The 21136-nt window shown below is 39.9% G+C and overlaps 1 protein-coding gene across 18 annotated transcripts in view; it reads left to right on the top strand.

Moving 5' to 3' along the window:
• ANK3 (ankyrin 3) overlaps positions 1-21136 on the top strand; it is a 385651-nt gene that overhangs the window by 160605 nt on the left and 203910 nt on the right. For 5 of the 18 annotated variants that reach the window (XM_068140087.1, XM_068140077.1, XM_068140079.1 and 2 more), the window contains exon 1: positions 2495-3245. The exons of 2 other annotated variants lie outside the window; for them this stretch is intronic. In XM_068140087.1, coding sequence (XP_067996188.1) covers positions 3132-3245 — 114 coding nt within the window. In that variant the 5' untranslated portion in view covers positions 2495-3131. Of the gene's footprint in view, positions 1-2493; positions 3246-21136 lie in introns of those variants that run through there. 11 more of the 18 variants (XM_068140073.1, XM_068140069.1, XM_068140071.1 and 8 more) reach the window with 5 other exon arrangements.

Here is a 21136-nt window from a genome sequence, read left to right as displayed (position 1 = left end):
GATCTTCAGAGAGACTAACTGTCAAGGCTATGCAGGCCGCTTAATGAGCTAGAAGTGAGAGCTTGGTGCATTTTATTTTCTTTTCCTTTCCCTTTCCTTTTCCCTCTCCTGTTCCCATTTCTCCTCTTCTCTTCTCTTCTCTCTCTCTCTCTTCTCTTCTCTTCTCTTCTCTTCTCTTCTCTTCTCTTCTCTTCTCTTCTCTTCTCTTCTCTTCTCTTCTCTTCTCTTCTCTTCTCTTCTCTTCTCTTCTCTTCTCTTCTCTTTCCTTCTCTTCTCTTCTCTTCTCTTCTCTTCTCTTCTCTTCTTCTCTTCTTTTCTCTTCTCTCTTCTTTCTCTTCTCTTCTCTTCTCTTCCTCTTCTCTTCTCTTCTCTTCTCTTCTCTTCTCTTCTCTTCTCTTCTCTTCTCTTCTCTCTTCTTTCTCTTCTCTTCTCTTCTCTTCTCTTCTCCTTCTCTCTCTTCTCTTTCTCTTCTCTTCTCTTCTCTCTTCTTCTTCTTCTTCTCTTCTCTTCTCTTCTCTTTCTCTTCTCTTTTCTCTCTCTCTCTTCCTCTTCTCTTCTCTTCTCTTCTCTTCTCTTCTCTTCTCTTCCTCTTTCTCTCTCTTCTCTTCTCTTCTCTTCTCTTCTCTTCTCTTCTCTTCTCTTCTCTTTCCTCTTCTCTTCTCTTCTCTACTTCCTCTTCTCTTCTCTTCTCCTTCTCTTCTCTTCTCTTCTCTTCTCTTCTCTTCCTCTTCTCTTCTCTTCTCTTCTCTTCTCTCTCTTCTCTTCTCTTCTCTTCTCTTCTCTCTCTTCTCTTCTCTTCTCTTCTCTTCTCTTCTCTTCTCTTCTCTTCTCTTCTCTTCTCTTCTCTTCTCTTCTCTTCATTCCTTGAACACCTGGAGGTGCTCAAGAAACATGTGGACATGGCACTTTAGGAGATAGTGTAATGGTCATGATGGTCTTAGGTTGATGGTTGGACTCAAACAATTACTGAAAACAATTATATGATTCTGTGAGTCTGTAGCACCCTCAAACAGCAACTTTGTTCAGTTCCTCTTTCCAGCAGGTTGTCTCCTGTGGTACAAACAAAAGCCTTCTCACTGTTGCCCTGAGCTTCACTGAAGGGCTGGGCCAAAATCCAGATGCCTCCCTGAATAGTTTAAATAATTGCACTAATGCCTTACAATTGAAAGCATATTCTGGGCATCCTTTGGGTATAATCTTTACATCTTAAAAATAGAAATATGTTTATTTGAGCACATGGAGAAGTGGGAATTTACTTCTGGTTCAAAAACCACATATTGCTCAACTGCAACATTCCTCTTTCCAAAGGCAGCTTTATATGAATGTTCAGAGGCCTTTCAGATAGGAAGAGGAGTAGGGAGAGGTACAGGGAGTTTTGGATGCAAGCAGGAACCTGTGATTTTACTGCATCAGGAAGAAAAGGTCCTTAAGGTCACATAACTGTGGTGTCCATATTTGTGCATTTCTTTAAAGTCCATTCCAAAATAAACACTTTTTAAACCCCAGTTTATTAGCCTATGACAGCAGACAATCAGTACACTATGTGCTGTCTTTTGGACAACATATACAGTGTGTTCAAAAGTAGTTTTCTGTTTCAGGTATTTAAAAGGTTATTTCAATTTCAGCCATGTTATATGAAAACTAAAGCAATGAAAGCATGAGATTTACTGGACCTCAGCAACACTGGATTCAGAAAATATCTTTCAAGTTCAGAGGAAGAATATTTACAACCTCATGAGACCCCCTCTGGACTTTACAGTGCACTCCAAAGATTCAATCCAATTTGGTTAATTACACTTCAAGTTTAAATTTCACTTTATTTTTATGACCAAATTCTGTTTTTTTTTTATTTTCCTTTTGGAAAGAAATGCTAGGATCATGTAAAACTACACTGCTTTCACTTGTGGAGAATTTTGGTTCTTATCTGAAACAAATCATACTGCCTTAAAACCGCCACTCTTCATTACTGTAAAGTGTGCTACTAGGAAAGGTTAAAAACAGCAGTCTTGCTGCAAGCTGCTGATTCTTCATATTTGTGTAAGAAAGAATATGGTTCCTTATTTACTAGATGCCTGCTTTGTGTTCATCCTAGTAAAGGATCCTCCTGCAGGCCTTAATACTGCTGCTATTTTACCTCCCTTAATGAATATTCAAAAGCTGCAGTCGTTGAGGACTCAGGTGGCAAAAATAGTAAGATGATTGAAGCAAGCCTTGACATAAAAGCCTAAAAGTACATTTCCAACTACACGGAAATAGTGCCTATTTCCCTTTCTGGCCACGTAAAAGAACAGTGCCAGGAAATCTCCCATGAATTAAATGCCTGTTTCACACACCAGTGTGATTGCATCTTTCTGTCTGTATGATGTGTTGTACTAAGTATGTATAAAACAAAGCCAAAAAAAAAGAGAAAAAGACAACAGAGCTTTCTGTCATCCTCTCTCACAAAATGTATTGGAATTGAGAAATGGGTATAAAGGACACACTGTTAAGATATGGCAATGCATGCATTGTTTTCTGCATAATGCAGTCAGGGTCTCCATGGTAAAAAGAAATTTTTATTTTATTTTTTGTCACCATCAGCAGTTAACCTAGAGTAGGAGCTGCTCCATTTCATTGTAGGTTAAATGGCTCACCACAGAAAACTAGCTGAGAAACGTACATCACTAACACTGCAGTTTTTGATAGGTTTTAAAAACGTGCTTTAAGATTAGTAGAGAAAATACAATGCAGCATATGGTATTGCTCTGGAATTTGTTTTAAAAGAAAGCGCTCCTTTTCAGCATTCCCCCTTCAGTGGAGTCACTTAGACACTTCCAGCTGGTGGCAGGGTATACAGCCATAATACAGCTTTCTCTGTCCCAGCTGTCTTTTTCATTACGTTAAATGCATTACGATGGCTGCACTGTTTTATAAAGGGTCAAGTACAGAAAGGTATAGGAAGAAATCTGCAACTATGTATTTTTGTAGTGACTGCAAGCTTCTGTAAGATCTCTGAATCCTGGATGTGTTCCTGGCTCTGGTCACAGATTTCCTTCCAGTCACTGGAACATTTGCTGTGAGGGCTGGCTAAAGGTGCCCGAGGAAATCACCTCTTACAAGGGAGCATTGTTGTAAAGGATTTTTAATGCATTATGGCTCATGCAGCATCACAGTTAAAGAAAAACAGGGATTTAGAAATTAATGCTGAAGAAGAAACTGAGAAAAAAAGAAAACACAGGAAAAGATCCCGGGATCGGAAGAAAAAGGTATCTAGAGCTGTGCCAAATTCTGACAGGGATTCTTTTGTTTTAATTTTCTTACCTAGCAATTGAAGTAGCAAAGCTCGTTCTTGCGTGTAACTTGGTAGCTGTGGGAGTAATTTGTTAACATTGTGAACTAGCATTGATAACCTCAGCTGTGGGGTTTGCAAAGCAATTGAATGTTTAATTGGATATTAGTTGATTGCAGTGATGATGCAGAAGGTGTGCTTTCATTTCTCAGACAAATCACTCGTGTTACTGTGATATGTAAACTGTGTGTGAGTTGAAAATAGTTTGTAACTGTGATGTGAGGTTAAATGATGAGCTTTCTTATAGGTTTAGCAGCATGATAGTTTAGCCTTACATGCATGTATTTAAAAGGGATGTGTGTGGAGACAGATTTTTTTTTTTCCTTTTTATTTTCTTTGTGTTGGGACTCTGTCACATGTTTGACTTCTGAAACATCCATTTTTGTGATAATGTTACAGAAATTAGGTGTTTCAGTGTTTCTCTCTTCCTAAGGATGAGCCATTTCACAGATTTAAACTGCAGCAGTCTGTTACTAGCAACTTTCTTTTGTTAGGGAAATATGTGACTGAGGTTGCAGAGCTTGATTTTTCTCTGCTGTCGATTTGTCTTGGCTGCAGAAAACCCTCCAGGAAACTAGGATCTGAAAAATTCACTAGGCACTGCATTGCTCATTGTTCAGTTCAGGAGCCTCTGTGTGATTCTAGTCTTACTGTTTCTCTCTGAGGTATAAAGCAAAATAGTTATGGTTTGTGGCATAACGACAGGTAAAGAGGCCAGCCACTTTGGCAGCTCAATGAATATGTCCTTAAAAATGACACCTTGTACTCTGCTCCATAGAAATAAGGCCCTGTCATGATACCTTGTCTTTGGATCTATTTTATTATAATTTTTAAAGAACACAATAAGAAGCCAGTTGTCTTAACAGAAACCTAGTATGTAGTATTTCTCTATGCCTTTGTGAAATCCCCCTAAGGGGGGATTGGATAATCTTCATATGCTCAGAGAAGGAGTATGTGTGCTTCCTAAATGACATGTAGATTTTCTCTAACATATGTGCATCTTTTGGTTGGGTGAGAGTCAGCATTTCCCTGCCCTTTTCTCTCTCTTTCTTTTTTTTTTTCCCTCTGCCATGGCAGTAATATACATAATGAAAAGCACTAAGAAACCCACTGCCTTCTGTTCTAGTGAGCACATTAAGATGCTGCTTAGATGGCTGCAGTGAATGTACTGCAGCATGTTCACTGTAGGTATTCTTTCTGTGAGAATGTGTACATACAGATCTCCTGAATCATCTTCCCATATAAAGGAAAGTGTGAAAATTAGATTCTGTCTTTGGGCCCAATGTTGAGGTGCTGCTGTTTGAAACTGGCCTGACAGAATAATATTTTTCTTGTCTCCCATTTAGGTTATGTGCAGATTTGTGATGTAGCTATCAGTGTAGATTTTTTTCACCCCAGCTGAAAACCACTACAGCAGTTAAGATTTTTTTAGGAGCTGTCCTGTCAACCCATATTTACCTGTGCCTTGTGAGCTAAAATGTGTAGTCTCTCAGGTAACTCTACTCCTGATGCAGGAAGCCCACGCTGTACTTAATGTGCTCAAGTTTAACAATAGCATGCCCAACCGTATCCTTATACTGTCTTTGTCTGAGGGTGCTTTCTCAGAATTTGCAATTAGAATGATATGAGAGGCTTTTGATTCAGTGAGGTGAGACAATTGCTTTGTGGACAAAAATGCTTTATTTTTTATACAACACAGTGCTGTAGAAAGGAAATCTCTTAGCAAACAGAGTGCTACATGCATAAATATCACCCTATTAATCTCAAATGTGTGGATTTTTTTCAATGTTTTAGTTCTACATCTTGAGAATAAGAGAAAATAGCTTTTGCTCCACCAGAGGCTTTTTTGGGGGGTCTCCTTGTCCCCCTTCCCCAAATCCTTAGTGTCACTCTAGAGTTTGGTACCTTAATCCGGTTCTTTTCTCTGTTTCTTTAGGACTTTACAGATTCAGGGTATGTAGAGGCTCTTTCTAGTAGGAGAATGGGGCAAAAAGCATAAATTGCTTCACTCAACATTCATTTGGGCATCAGTCTTCTTATATCAAAGACAGGGTTTTGCTACCTAGTACAATAGGGCGTAGGAAGGCCAGTAATTTTGATTTGCCATTTTGTACTTTCCTGACTATTTAAAACATTTTTCCCCCCAATTTTTCCACTATGAGTTGTGAGTCACTTCTTGTTCCTCTGCACCACCCACAAGCAAGCAGTATTCGGGGCTTTTTTTTGTTATCACATGATGCTGTACAAAGCTAACCTTTTGCTTAAGCAATATACAGAAATATCCTTTAGGGTCTTCCAGTCACGTTGGAACTACGTAGTGCCCCAGTGTTTCTGGATAATTTATACTGTAAGGAGACCAAGGCAGCCAATGGTTAGAAAGTAAGGCTGGAAGGAGCACCCAGTGTCCTAGACTTGATGATACCAGCAACAGTCATGCTGATTGATGTCCCTATTTAGTTTGATAATTCCAGTCTGAGGGTAATATTTCACCACTTCTGACTGGCTAAGCAATTTACAGTGTAATAATGTTTCAGTTATGTCTTGCTTCAATGCTCGTCCAAGAGAAATGACCTTTTAAAAATATACACAAAACAAACCCCTCTGTTGTATACAATTCCATTTAATTTCAAGGTGAGAGATACTTTCAATTTGCTGCACTCATCTCTGTAGAGATGCTGTGTTTCTGTGCCCTATGAGCCCACCACCCTCCTTCAGTTTGCCTGCTTTCTGAAGGGTCAAAGCTTAAATAGTTTAACTCGTGCAAGAGAAAGGGAGGGGACCAGCAAGTGGAGTACAGTGAAGAGTCTGCATTATATAGGTTTTATGTTTATTCTATTCCAGTTTATATTACAGTTTCAAGCAGATCTGCCTCTGGATGGTTGTTCAGTGTCCTACACTGCAAATAGTTTGAGAACACCCAAGGGCAGACCTGAGTCTTAAATGGAAATACAAGCCCAGGCACCCTTGATAAAAAGCGACTGATAGGAGGCCTTGCTTGATTACTTATAGTGTGGCCCTGTTGTGCGTAGTTTGGTTTGAGAAAACTAGAAACTGCTTATTCTGTAACAATATGTTGCTTAGTCAGTGCTGTTCCTAAATAAAGGTAAAGTCTCTGAATGTTTTGGTGGCTGCTTTGGTGGTTTGGGATTTTTTTTTTTTTGTATTCTCTGTTCAGTTCCTAGTAGAAGAGAAGGGCAGATCTTGGCACATTGTCAATTATTTATGTTTTATGCAATATTCAGTAGGACTGAAGTGGTTTCCATTTGTGTGTAGTGCTCAGGAGATAGCATGTTCTTTGGGAACACAGAGTAGCTTGATCATAATGTAAAGCCTGGCTGCTGTCATCTCCAAGATGTTAAAGGCTCTTGCTGTCACATCTTCTGCTGCTGCAAACTTGTGGGCAGTGAGGAAAGTAATGGATGCCAGTGCTACAAATCCTGGTAATTTCATCACAAAGCTCGCCGTGTTTGAAGGTTTTACTTAAATGTCAGGTATGCCGGAAAAACTGCCCTGCAGTTTCCTAATGGGTAAAAACTGAAATGCTGTGTCAGGAGTGACCCATCTGTAGGTGTGCAGCTGCTCATGTGATTTTGAGGAGCTTGTGCATCTTCTGGCCTAGGCTCTGTTCCCAGCTGTGAAGGCCTGAGGGACTGGCCAATGTAGTAGAGCTGCAAACACCTACCAGGGACAGTGGGACCCCAGGAGGACATCATCATATCCTAGCATGGAGACTTCTACTGTTTCCTTTCCTCTCATCTCTCTTGGGGCTGTCAAATGTATTATGGATCTATGCCATGTCAAGGTTTAAGTACAAGTCCCATGAGGCTGAAAAAATTCACCATCTGCACCATCACAATTAACCTGAGGAAAGAGTGTGTTCAGGCCAGATTCAGTGCAAGTGGCTTCTGCACTTTGATTCACACTGGTTTAAGGAAAACAAAGATAATTCTTTCTCTGGCCTGCACATATTCCTTCAATGATTTGCCCTGTAGTTTTAAAAGCAGTTTGAGTTGGAATTGATGCAGTTTTCACATGCAAACAAGTCTATCAGTTATCTGGTAAAACTTGAAATTTGAGTTTCAAGGTTTTTAACACAGCTACCAGGTACAAATCTCCATCTATTTCTTAAAATTTGTAATTTGATGATTTTTAAACACATCTCAGCATTAGAGACGTCTCTTTCATGGTTTCTAAACAGCTGAACTTGCCAGTTGTAGAATCCAGAGTTGTCAAGCACAAGGAATTGTTCCTTGACTTGTTTGTGGTAAGGTACAAACCAGGCAGATGTTCTAACATCTAGAAAGATGACCTAAAGTAAGTGAAAAGATTATGTAGATGTAGAGCCTGGAGGAAAGCTTCAGTCAGTGAATCTTCCTTATGTGCCAGGAAAATTTCAATTATATCCTTGAATTTGGACATGATACTCTGTTGGAGGCAAATCTAATTAAATACTTGAAAAATATTTTTCATCAATGTTTAGGGGCACTGGTGGATGGGATGTCTACTAGCAGGGTTGAATTCTTGCCAGCATGAGCTTTGGTGGTGAAAAAGTGCTTCTGTTTAGCTGGAAAAACAATTCTGTCTTTGAAGATGACCCCCAATGGAATGAAAAGATTGCGTTGTATTGTGAGGGTAGCGCTACAGCATCATTTGAAGTGGACACTGCTGAATCTCACTTTGTTGTTTATAAACCCAGAAAAACATTTTGCTCTGTTACACATTTCCAGTTTTATTTAGGCAATTTTAGAACATTTGCCTTTTCATCTTTACCTTCTTGATGCCTCAGGTTTGTGCCGTCACAATGGATGGCCATTGGTTCTTATGCAAATGTCGGTCTGGGTTACAAATCGTGTTATGCTTAATGTTAGCAGCTCATGGTGGGAGGAGATGGGGAAGAGGGAGTACTACAATGGGTGTCCTTGCCATTATTGGAAGATTGGCCAGGTGACTAGATTTAGAGCTGGACACTCACTGAGTGCTGTCAACACTGCTTCAACTACCTGGTTGATATTAATGGAGACTTTAATATTTCTGTTTTTTCCATTCAGGCTGTTTTATTTGCATTTATTAGAAAAGCTGAGGGGGAGGAGTAAACATTTCTTCTATGGGGAAAATAGATGTTTTTGAAGCAAAAGGAAGATCAAATACAATATCTGATGGACAGTGACTTTAAAAAAATTAAATAAAAAAAAAAATTAAGAATCTCTTTGTGTAGTCATAAATATTTAACCCTGTGCCAAAAGTCAAAGCAATGCTAATTTCAGGCTCTTAACTATCCTGAACTGATGACTTCAGGATAAGTTTTGGGTACTTTGATACAATTCTCCTTGGGCATTTGATAAGTTTTTGTCACTGTGAGCCAAAATATTTGTCGACTAGTGCAAATGTGACTGAGTGAGCACCTGCCAAAACTGAGTGTTAGACTCAATCAGACCTAGTTTGAGTCAAGCAAAGGGTAGGAACTAGGCTCTTGGTACACTCAATATGGGTAAAGGAAAGAAATTGAAAAGGAAACAGGTCTGAGTTTTAAGTTGCATTTAAATAAGAATTGCTTCATTTCCATGCAAAGCCAGATGTATTCCCACACTGATGTGAATGGAAGTTCAGGCAATAGAAGTCAGGATTTGCTATTGTTCAGTAATTTGTACAGGTCTTTAGCCCACTGGTAGAATGGTAATGGGGATTATCTGACTGAGGCAGTAGGGCTGTCTCAGGACTGCATTGTAAAAGGCACAGAGAACTGGGCCTTAAGGGTTTGACTGGGCCCATCATGCCTAGTGAGTTGGAAACCTATTAGGCATTGTAGCAACTCAACAAAATAATGCCTCCCTGTTTGACTCTGTGTGGGCCCTTTCAGGTGACGAACTCAACTGAGATAATAAAGCTGCCCCACATTGCTCCTGACTTCAGTTATCTCACTGAATTATGCCTTCAGAGCATAATCCAATGTATGTAAGTGAGACAAGTTAGTGTCCTCATTTTCAGAGGTATCAAATATCCTCCAGCCCTGCAGCTTCATCTAAGAGTTTTGGGCATTCTGCATATCAGGCTCTGGCATCTCTGGTGGACATTTGGGATCATGTAACATTTTTTAAAACCTTTCTTGTGTGTGTGTTGCCTGAGTTTGGCATTTTGTGGAGCTCTGCTTTGTTGGCCAGGGCTTGGCTCAATGGCTAGTTACTGATCTACATGGCGGGGACCAAATTGTCTTGGTTTCGAAATCACCAAAAAGGAAATCCAACAGAATGTTTCTGCAGTATTTATTCAAGTAAGAGTAATGTGAACAGAATAACTAGACTAAAATAAGATTGTTTTGCCAATTAAAAAGAAAATTTACTCTGGGATGTATTGATCTTATTTTTTCTTGTCCTAAGGGAGTCATCATTTTGCCAATATGCTGAAGTTCTCCATTATTTGGAAAGTTATAACTAGTAATGTGAATTTGTCCCACATTAAATTGTTAGTGCTCTGATATGTACCTGAGCGGTTTAATGCCTTTGTATTATGCACCAGAAATAAAACTTTATTTTACCTTTGTAGTTGCAGAAACATACAGAAAGTTGCTGTGGTCCTTCATAGTTACTTTCATCTGAGCATGATTTTAGAAAACTCATTATGGTTTAATGACCTGAAATGATGTATTTTACTGAACGTTGTTGTTTGCCTGTATTTTATTCACGTTTTAGCTTATTGGGCAGCTAAAGGGTTTATGCATCGATTCTAAACCTCTTTAGAATCACAGAATAGCTCAGGTTGGAAGGCAATTTAGAGATCATCTACTTCAACCTCCCCACAATGGGCAGTGACACCTCTGAACTAGACTTGGCTGCTCAAGGCCTTATCCAGTGTTTTAATCTTCCTATTTTTTAATTGAAAATCATTCATAATTAAAGAGAAAATCACAAGGTAGAAGACATTCACTTATGTTTCTGATACCCTAGTTAAGCATAACATATCCTACTCCATATTTATCTGTCTGGAATTAATGGGACTTTATAGAAGTAGTTACTTCTTGGGAAAAGTGGTAGTATATAAGGCCCCTGTTAATGCATCAATTGCTGAAACAAAGATCAGTACTTTAAGAGGTATCCACTGCCTCATCATAATGTTATACAGACACAACCTCTGCATTTATTTCATGGGCTTAGGATGACACGTATCATGGTGCCTAGTGGTGGCTACCTCAACAAAATCTTCATCAGTAACATTAAACTTGATGTCTTTGGTGACCCTATCTCTACCAGGAACCAAGAAGGCTCCTAGGTGTTTTGGTGCTTCACCTATTAATTTAATAACTAATAAATACAAAAAGCCACTGTGACCTTGTCACTTGCTTCCCTTGTGAAGGGCTGCATGTGTCATTTTGATACTTGATGCGGTGCCAGTGGAAATTGCTGCCTGCTTTCTGCAAATCAGTCTGTGATGGCATATAGAAAACTGTCGTTTGTAGATTCTGAGCAGTTTGCTGAATAGCTCTATTTTGGTGCATATCAAGGAAAAAAAAAACCTCTGTTTGCTAAATGAGCTTGAATTATATTCAAGTATTCCACACTCATTTGTAATATGTGCATAGATGGGATGAGGGTATGGTATGCAAGTTTTTGCATTTTTGTATAATATGGAAGGTATTTGTGAAAGCAGAGAAGTGTTTCTTCTTTTTTGTGAAATCCCTTCAGCTCAGCTCTGAACTACCTTAACCCTGTGGCCTCTGCCTTGTGAAATAAGATGTTTTTAAGTATCCAGACTTTGCTGGAGTAAAGGGTTTGGAAGGGAAGTGAGAAAATGAGATAGGTAGTTGCTGAATTCTGAGTGCTGTGAAAGGATTTCCTGGAGCTGCTGAAGTGGCTGTTTTTGCATAATCATATTTTAGAAGTAAGCACCATGATTATGCAAATCCTTGAACTCTGATGGACTACAAGCAACTATTAACCAATCTGAATTACTTTCATAGTTCACTAGTACTCAGGAGTAACCTTGGGTTGTAACACAAATACTCTTCTTCTAATGATGATAGGATCTGCCAAGATATGTATAATGCTCTTGTAGAATGCTGCTTGCATGATGTCTTCATGTTCTAAAGTCTGAAGAGTTCAACCTGAGTATAAAAACTCGTAAGCTCTAAAAGGAAAGGATTTATACACAGCAATATAGATAATGTAATGTAATTATGCATATATGTAATGTACATATTCATGTATTTATGAGGGTGTGTTCGTATGTGTGCAGGGCAAGAGCAGGAGGGTAGGTGGTAGTCAGGGATTTGGTTGTGACTCCCTGCCTGTGTGCTTTGCACCAGTCCATCTGTAACCCTGAGGCAGGCACATCCAAAATGTCCCTGCTTCCCAGAGTGAGCACCCCATCCATGTTAGGTAGCGCTGACACTGGGAGGGTGCTGCAAGGCAAACATTTAGTTGCAGAGCAGCTGTGTTCCCTTTGCTCCTCTGCAGTAGCTCCTGGAAAGCCATGTTCACCCCAGGTCTTGGCCCTTAGGAGGAAACTGTCCATGAAGCTGTTAGCAATGTTTGCAAAAGTGCACACAGTTGGGGGGAACATAAGAGATTTGTTTCTTCATGTATGTAATTTACTGTGTGATTTTGTTCCATTGCTGTCATTGATTCCTAAAGAAATTGTAATTTATTTTTTTTTAATGAAAAGACAATTTGAAGGAACAAGTAGTTAGAAGAGATCACAAAGTTCAATGATCTGTTTCCAACTTCTGACATGTCTTTTTAAATTCCTCAGATGACAGCATCACCAGCAATTTCTGCACCATGTTCAGAATTCACCTCTAATACACTATGTTTTTCCCTGCCCTATTTGGTGTTAGTAGAAGATACAGCTGTGGAATTCACTTTCTATTCAGCACATGGGTTCACATTCTGGGATATTACTTACCAAAGTTAGAACATGGAATAACTCCTGATAACTTCCCTCAGCTAAGCATGATTGTCACACCTAACTGGTGTGTTGTCCTTTCTAGTGACATGTCCTGTATGCTATCCCCAAACATACATATCTGGAGGTGTTCTCTGGGAACCCATGTAAAAGCAAAGTTGTACAATATCCATTGGGAAGATATCTCCTCCACATTCCAACAGTAATTCACAGGGCATTTTACTAACAGAAAACAAAGGTGGAACTTAGTCACTGACTTTCAATTCCTTTTTCCAAGACTGTAATCAGAATGTCTTCTAAATATAAGCATTCATAGCTTTGGATGAATTCCTTCATATGTTGAATAATTTTATTTCCTCTCACACCATTTTTTTTCTTTTTTCCCTCAACAACATCACCACTTCTTCTGGGCCCTACCGTGGTATCTTTGAAATTGCAATCATTTCCCATTCATCAATCACTAGCTTAATGCTTGGCATTTGCAACCCTCTCATCAGCTGAATTTGCCATTAGTCCATGAGGAAACATCAGTGTCTGCGTGATCTGAGTTTAACCTGTTCTCCTGCCCCCTTCAGAACTGTATGAATCTAGCAATCGTTTCTGGTCCTGAGGCTAATGTTTTCATGCCAAGACTCTAGGAAAATTAATGCAGCTATTATTCAGAAATAGACTGCTGCCTAGACCCTGAAGCACAGGTGAATGAGCCTGGGGTGCTCTCCACACCTGAAGAGAAAGGTCCCCCAATAGATGATGTACAGGAACCAAGCACTTCATGGTGCAGTAAGTTTAAAAAGAGCCTCAATCTACGGAAAAGTAAATGCAACATTTTCCTGTAGTGCAGAGGAAGCCTCTCTCAAAAGAGGCTTTTTTTGGCCAGGCAGTATCAGACAGTATGTTCTGAAGGGTGGATGTGGATGATTTCCTTTTTCTTACACAAGACTAAGTCAAAACATCCCATAACAAAATATTGCTGAGAATCGAGTGGCAAAGACTTCCTTTATTACATTTTTACAAACTAAGTGAAGAAAACATCTTCAAGGAGAATGAATGAATGCACTGGATACCTGCAGTCCTAGTTTTTCTTAACACTTGATTTAATTTGAAACCAGCAGCACTTTGAAGCTGTTAAACAACAAAATTCTGATAACTAAAGACTGCTGTTTTCCTACCAGTCTGAAAAGATTAAAAATATGTTGAGAGGAAAACATCTCTCATGACAGTGGGTGCACAATCAAAGTTTCTAAGTAGGGCAGCCTGAGGAACAGCCAGCGCTTTTTAACAGTTATGGGAAAGTGTATGTTGTTTGATGTCCCTTTCTGATATCTTCCTGTCTACCTTATTTGTAATATCAGACTGTCTGGTTGTGCTTAAAGAAGGCTTAATAAATGTTTTGCACACTCAGCACATGCTACCCACATAAAAGATAAAAGTATGCAAACTCCCAAGTCATCCAAGCAACAAAGAAAGGGTTGGGGGTTCTCCCACAGACTCTTTCAGTTTGATCTTAAACAGTTATTTAATCTCTGTGTTTTCACTCTGTAAAATATCTCTGTATTTTTCCTGTGCATTTTAAGGATCTCTTTTCAAATGGCAAGCACTGAGTATGATTCTGTTCTTGATATAGAACATATTCTGCATGCTTTGTGTAAGGACCTTTGCTACAAAATAAGACTTGTGCAGGGTTTATAGTTTTTCAATGACCTTGGAGCTGCTCAGTGCTGACCTGGTATGTGACCTCTTGTTTGCATCCACACCTCTCAGAAACATTTTTGCTGGTGTCTTGTCATGATTCTGGAGGAGAAATCTGTTCTTTAAAGAAGTATATGCTAATTAAAAGGCTTTTGGTTGAGAGGAAGCATGCATGGTAATGATTCTAATTATGGCCCTTGGTATTCAGTATAAATATCCATTAACTGTTACTTAGATTAATTTTCTTTTCTGTAGTATACCAAGGCATTGGGTAAGGGCTCTATTAGAACAACTAGAATAGTTTAGGTTGGAATGGACCTTAGAGATCATCTAATCCAATCTCCCTGCCATCGGCAGGTGCACCTCTCAACTAGGCTGTTCAAGGCCTCATCCAAACTGGCCTTGAACATATCCAAGGAGGAGGCATCCACAGCCTTCCTGGGCAACCTATAGCAAATGGGTATAGGAAATTGAGGAGAAGTAGGAGAGCTACGTGGTTAACTAGGGAACTGCTGGGCAAACTTAAGTGGAATAGGTGAGTCTATAGATCATAGAAGTAGGGGCTGGTCACTACTTGGGAGGACTTTAAGACTGTTGTCAGGGAATGCAGGGTGGCAGCTAAGAAAGCTAAGGCCTCCTTAGAATTAAACTTTGCAAGGAAACTCAAGGACAACAGAAAGGGCTTCTCCAATTGCATTGCAGAAAAAACCTGATGCTAGAGGCAAGGTAGGCCCACTGCTGGATGAGGTGGGTGCTCGGGTGACAGAGGATACAAAGGAGGAGCTGCTGAATGCCACCTTTGTCTGTACTGCTGACTGTCCTCAGGAGCACCAGACCCTTGAAGCCTCTGGGGAAGTCAGTATAAAGGAGGAATCTCCCTTGCTTGATGAGAACTGGGTTAGGGAGCAATTGGGCAACCTGGATATCTATAAATCCATGGATTCTGATGGGATGCACCTGCAAGTGCTGGGTGAACTGATGGAAGGCCACTCTCCATCACCTTTGGCAAGTCATGGGGAACAGGAGAAATGCCTGAGGACCAAAGGAAAGCAAATGTCACTCCAGTCTTCATAAAGGGCAAGAAGGAGGTCAGCCTCACCTCCACCCCTGGGAAGGTAATGGAGCAGCTTATCTTTGGTGCCATCTCAAGCATATCAAGGATAAGAAGGTCATTAGGTTCAATCAACACGGCTTTACCAGGGAAAGTCATGTTTGACCAATCTGATAGTTTTTTCTGAGGACGTAACCAGGTGCATATATGATGGTAGAACAGTGAATGTGGTTTATCTGGATTTCAGTAAAGCATTTGACACCGTCTCCCATAGCATCCTTGCAGCTAAACTGAGGAAGTATCATCTGGATGATTGGGTAATGACATGGATTGTGAACTGGTTGAAGGGAAGAAGCCGTAGAGTTGTGGTCAGGGGGACAGAGTCTAGCTGGAGGCCTGTGCCCAGTGGGGTCCCTCAGGGGTTGGTATTGGGACCAGCAATGTTCAATATATTCATGAAAATCCTGGATGAGGGCATAGATGGCACTGTCAGCAAGTTTGCTGATGACACCAAACTGGGAGGAGTGGCTGACACACCTGAAAGCTGTGCTGCCATTCAGCAAGACCTGGGCAGGCTGCAGAGTTGAGCAGGGAGAAATTTAATGAAATACAAGGGCAAGTGTAGAGTCTTGCATCTGGGAAAAAACAACCTTATAGCCTTGTGTAGGGCAAGGGGCAACAAGCTGAAGCAAAGGACGTTCCATGTGAACATAAGGAAACCTTTTTCATTGTCAGGGTGACAAAACACTGGAGTAGGCTGCCCAGAGAGGTTGTGGAGTCTGCATTCAATAGGTGCCTGGATGCATTCCTGTGTGACCTACTCTAGGTGATCCTGCTCTGGCAGGGGGGTTGGACTAGATGATCTTTTGAGGTCCCTTCCAACCCCTAATGTTCTGTGATTCCAGAATCTCACCACCCTCATACTCATAATCATACTAGTTAAGCTGCAGATAGAAATGTGTGTTGTTTGCAAAGACTTGTTTCTGTTTTGCCCAGCCAATACATAGGAAAATTGTCCAAATTCTGGCTTTAGAAGTGCATGAGTTTAAATCTAAAAGGCTAAATGTAGCATATTTGGTAATGTTGTATGTATCTTATTGTTGACTTATGTGTCTGTTTTCCTTGAAGCTAAACTCACTGAAATGTGGTCAAGTCATAGGTCCAATTAGGAGAACCACTGAACATACGCAATAAATTCAACTTGAAAGGCCACATGCACAATCTGCCTTGGGTTGAAAAGCCAGGAGATGCTGTAACCAAACAAAACCCCCAGGGAAGTTGTTCAAAATCGTAGCCCTTTGTTCCCACAAGCAAAACTACCCCTTTCTCCTTGTTTACTACTTAACTCAAATAGCAAACAAAGCTGGTGGACTTTTAAAGTCAGATTGGAGGAAGATAAGGAAAAAAGAATAAAAGCATTAGAAAGAACTCTGGTGTTGAAATGGAAGCAGCAATTAAATGGGAGATACAGGAGGAGCCACTAGGGCCACTGACCCAGAAGTTTGATTTGATTTTGGCTGTAACTAGCTGCTGGGAGATGAGCCACTCATCCTGAGGAGCTCCTAGTTAGCCCACAGTGTTTTGCCCAGGCTGAGCCAGTGGATAAAACCTGGGAAAAGGGGGAGCAGAATGGGACAAAGCAAGCACAAATTCAGTCTCTGCTGGGGTCTGGGCTCTGGGCTCCGAACCCTGCTGAGTTCAAGGAGGCCTGCAGTTCCTTTCAGGACAATGCGGATAGGCTCTGTGAGCAGTAAAGGTGATGTATGGCTGAGTAGATGGCTAAGGGGCTGGGTCTCTTCCCTGAGAGCATCAGCCTACTGCAAGCGAGCAAATACAGTGCTGCCTGCAGGGCTGCTGCTTTCTGATTGCATTGCTGCCGTGGGACTGCAGTCCTCTGCTAGCCCCTCCTTCCCGCAAAGAGATGCTAGCTTGATAAGGGGAGAAATTCAGGCATCAAAGTAGGCAAGAAGATAAAAAAACCCTCCAGCTCTATATAGCAGGGTGAGAAATTTAATTGGTTGGAGGACATCCAAGAGATTGTATCTCATTAAGTCCTTGAAAAGATAAGATCTCTTATCTGTTATCTGGTTGCATTAATTTATACGGCAGATATGTAGCCTACTGATTTGTCAAGGTCCATGTACAAAGAGGTAACCAGGAATTAATCAGGACTTGTCAGTTTTGAGTTATTTCTGGTACAAAACTGAGCAATTCTTTTACACCTATGAACCAGCAATTGTTCCCTAAAATAGCAGTCTCCTAACCAAAGTGTATAGTTCTTCAATTCATAATGTTTAAGGGTGAACCCAAGATTCAGCTTTGTGTCTTTCTGTGTGTTTCTTTTTCGTTTTGCGGTAAAATTTTCTCACATTTTCTTGACAAGCCAGAATCTCTGTCCTAGTTTTTGCAAGACAAGCTCTCTGTGCCTGCCTGTTTCTTAGAAAATAGTTGTCTAAAAAGTTGCCTGAAAAAGGATAAAAGGTAATATCCCAGAAGGAAAAGAAAGTCATTGATTATATTGTCATTCAAACTAAACAATATCATAGGGAAAGACTGAGGAAACAGAAAGAAAAAACAAAAACTTGAGGTGGGGAGCAGGGGAGATCTTGCAAAGCTTGCCAGCAAAATCCCCTCCAGAGCCTTCGGAAGCTTCCAGTGGGAACATTGCAGTACTTTGGGTCTTCCTATGGGTTCAGTTTTGTCTGCTTTAGTTATCCAAAATAGCAATTTTCTTTCTTTATAGAAACAGGCATGTTAACTAGTAGCAGTTGGTTTTGTCATTTTATGCATTTATTGTTCAGTTGAATACTCAGTCTTTTTGCCTCTTGGATCGTTTTATACATTCAAGCAAATTGAATGTATGAAGCTTTATTAACATATAGGCTGCCTGAAATCAATTTTACTTCATAGGTATCTCATTACTGCGATTCAGTAAATGTGGTTGTCTATAGTTCTTGTATTTGGCAGTTGCAAAGTAGGGCTGTGTATCTTTAGTGAAGATTTTTTTGCAGCACAATTTAGGTTTCATATGTAAGAACCTTAATTTTAATACATCCTGCTGTTTGAAGAAACATTAATGGCTGCTCAGAAGGAGAGTGGTGGCAAGAGAGGACAAGGTCAGTGGTAACTCGAAGTCTATTAACCAGCCTCAGAATGACAACACACAATTTTTGCAAATGGCAGAACCAGAGTGTTTAATAGCAGACAGTGACAATACTGACAGATTTCACACTTCCTTCTGCAATTAAGAAAAGACAGTTGCATTTTGCAAGAGACTGTTGACGACTGTCCAGGCACTGAATGCTGCCAGTCCACTGAAGTCAGCGGAAGGAAGGTCCTTTGGCCTTGTCTTGTTAATACACTGCTGGTATTTTAGGGATCGTTTTTATTCCATTTCTTCTTCTAAGTCTAGTTAGAATGACTTGAAAAAACATCTGACCCACAGGCTGAGGCATTGTTGCCTTTCCTGAATGATGCTGCAGTGGGAGTGCACAGGGAAGGGAGTCAAACCACTTTTAGTATAGCCTGTAAAATGAGGGAAACTCACCTGTCTCATCAGAAAGAGAGAATAACAGACATCTTTCCCTCCAGGGAACTAAGTTGCTTTGCTTTGTTCCAAGGAAAGGTTCTCTTTGGTTTGGTTTTATAAATCTCTATCTGCAAAAGATGTATTAGCCATTTGCAATGGAAGTGCATAGGGGGAAATGATGTTATATGCTGGCCACAGATCTCAGTTTTCAGAAATCAAAATGTTTGCAACTAGATAGGCTGATCAGCTTTACATGGTGAGCTGACAGCAGAGGAAAACATAAGGCAGCTTCTGGTTTTGAAATCTATCTAATTTTTACTTCTACTTCTGTTTTCAGTCAGAAAAACACAGTAAAAAGGTGCACCATTGTTTCTCAGTGCTCACAAATGACTAAGCAAACTGTATGATGTCTTTACTTGTGTTGTCATGAGGCTGGTCAGTCAAAAGTGCTAAATATTCTGGCACTAATCCAGTAAAGTACTTGAGTTTGTACTTAAATTTAAGGCTATTCGTAATTCAGTGAGTATAGCGACAACAACGTGCTTAAAGCCGAGTCTAGTCTTAAATGATGTGTTGAATGGAGGCCATGGTACTTACCCCATCAGCAGAGAGAGTTTTTAGAAGAAAAGGCCCATCCTGAATTGCTATCACTTATCCCAGCTCTTGAGCAACTTTAATCTGGAGATGACATAATTTATTTTGAATAATAGATAGAAATTCTGGGAAATCAAATCAACAGCAAACCTTGGCATTTCAGTGCCATTATTTTCTTCATAGGTTTCTGTTTGCTTGGTTTGTTTTCTTTTTAAAGAATGGGCAAACACTAACAGTGAGAAAACATTGAAGATGAGAAAAATTAAGTCCATTAAATATGGCAAGGAAGGCCACCTAGCACTAAGTCACAGCTGATAATTGCACTCATATTATTGATTTAATCATGCTTATTAAGCAGCTAATTAACTCATCATTTGGCTGGTGTTACAGAGGTATTAATCCAATATGTAAATTATAAGCATATATATTCTCCTTTGGACGGTTACTTGCATGCCCCAAACAAATGTGTATTGGAGCATACCAATTTATTCAGGGCAATTTTTTTCAGATAAGATTCCTAATTTGAAAAATGCAGAGTTTGATATGCTCAAAGTCATAAATTTGGTTTAAGCTCAACAAAATATTTGTCAATTATTAAATGAGCACATACTGAGTAACAAAGAAATGAAACCAACTTAATAAAATTCTGATTAGAATATGTCATTTATATGCAGCAAGCAATTCCTAAAATAATTTCCCTGTAATTTGGTGGGGTTTTCCCCACATGGCTTTTTATTGCTGTGAACAAAGGGAGCCATTTCAATCACTAACACTGCTCTCTTTGTGACAGGCCTCCAAAAACATGACCCTATAGCAAATTCAGTCTTGTGAAAACTGTTAAGGATCAACTTGCCCTAAGACTGCAAGGAAAAAGAAATACAAGCAGTTAGGAATGTACTTCCATTCCTGACACATCTATGATTCTGGAGACTCAACTAAGCAGTCTCATAGTTAAGTAATGGTGTTATTCAGCTGAGCATGTTCTTTGTGACGTTGCACAAGTATGTCTCATCTTTTGAAATGGAGTAAGTTAATTTGTTGAAGTATTTTTCTAAATCCAGGAGTGAAACATGAACATCTCCACTATCATTAATACAGGCATTTCATGCCGTGTGCTCTTGTAGTGATGGTTCCATTCAACATTTGTAATGGCACTAATACTAATTGCAAGTAACTAAAATGTGGGCTGTCTGCTGAACTGGGGATGAATTATGCACTTGAAGGTTCAAGGTCCTCTGCTTTCCCATTCCCTGCAGATGAGGGATTTGTACAGAGGTGGCTGTCAGAGTGAGGTCCAGGTGCTAGAAAGGTTAGAATCAGTTCTGTGGGCATGTTGATTTACACATGTGTTTCCTTTCTCAGGAGAATAGACAATTTTGTGATGTTTTGAAACCTTTTAAAACTGGTTAAGGTCAATGGATTCAAACCAAAGGTTGCTAAGAAGACTATTTAAAATCACAGCCATTATCTATTTTAATTTCCGCTGCTGGAGAGTACCCCAAAACATTCATTATGTGAAGGGTATAATCTCTGAACAAATGACATGGTGGAATTAATGAACAATTAACTATGATCGTACGTTATAAACAGAGCTGATTAGAATCCACACATGCCTGGGTTTTAGACAGATTCTCTTTTGACTTAGCTTTGTGTTGCTGAAGTAGGACCATGCAGTACTCATTTCTTATTCATTGTGTGAGTATAACATCATTTCCTCTGAGGTAGGGCTGTATCTTTTAGTTTTCATGGCAACCAGACAAAGAATTAATCTATTCTTCAACTTCTATGTGTAGGGAGAGTAGGGGTGAGGAGAAATATAGAATCCATCTTGGTAATTTTCCTCTTATCCATATATCTTATATGTGTACATTACAGACCTTCTCCCATATCCTAGAGACTATTCTTCAATATACTGTGTGGTGATTAGATCAGAGAGAACATTGTAAAGCTAGAAGAAAGGGAATATCTGTCCCCAGTAGCTGTGGCTGCACGGTGGTGTATGCAGCATGCAATGCAGTTACTGTGCTGTGCAATTTACTGTCTTCATTAA

This window comes from Melanerpes formicivorus, unplaced genomic scaffold (assembly GCF_026170545.1).
Source record: "Melanerpes formicivorus ecotype bairdi unplaced genomic scaffold, bMelFor1.0.p_v2 SCAF_6, whole genome shotgun sequence".
Lineage (NCBI taxonomy): Eukaryota > Metazoa > Chordata > Aves > Piciformes > Picidae > Melanerpes > Melanerpes formicivorus.
This window is presented reverse-complemented; position numbering and strand designations above follow the sequence as displayed.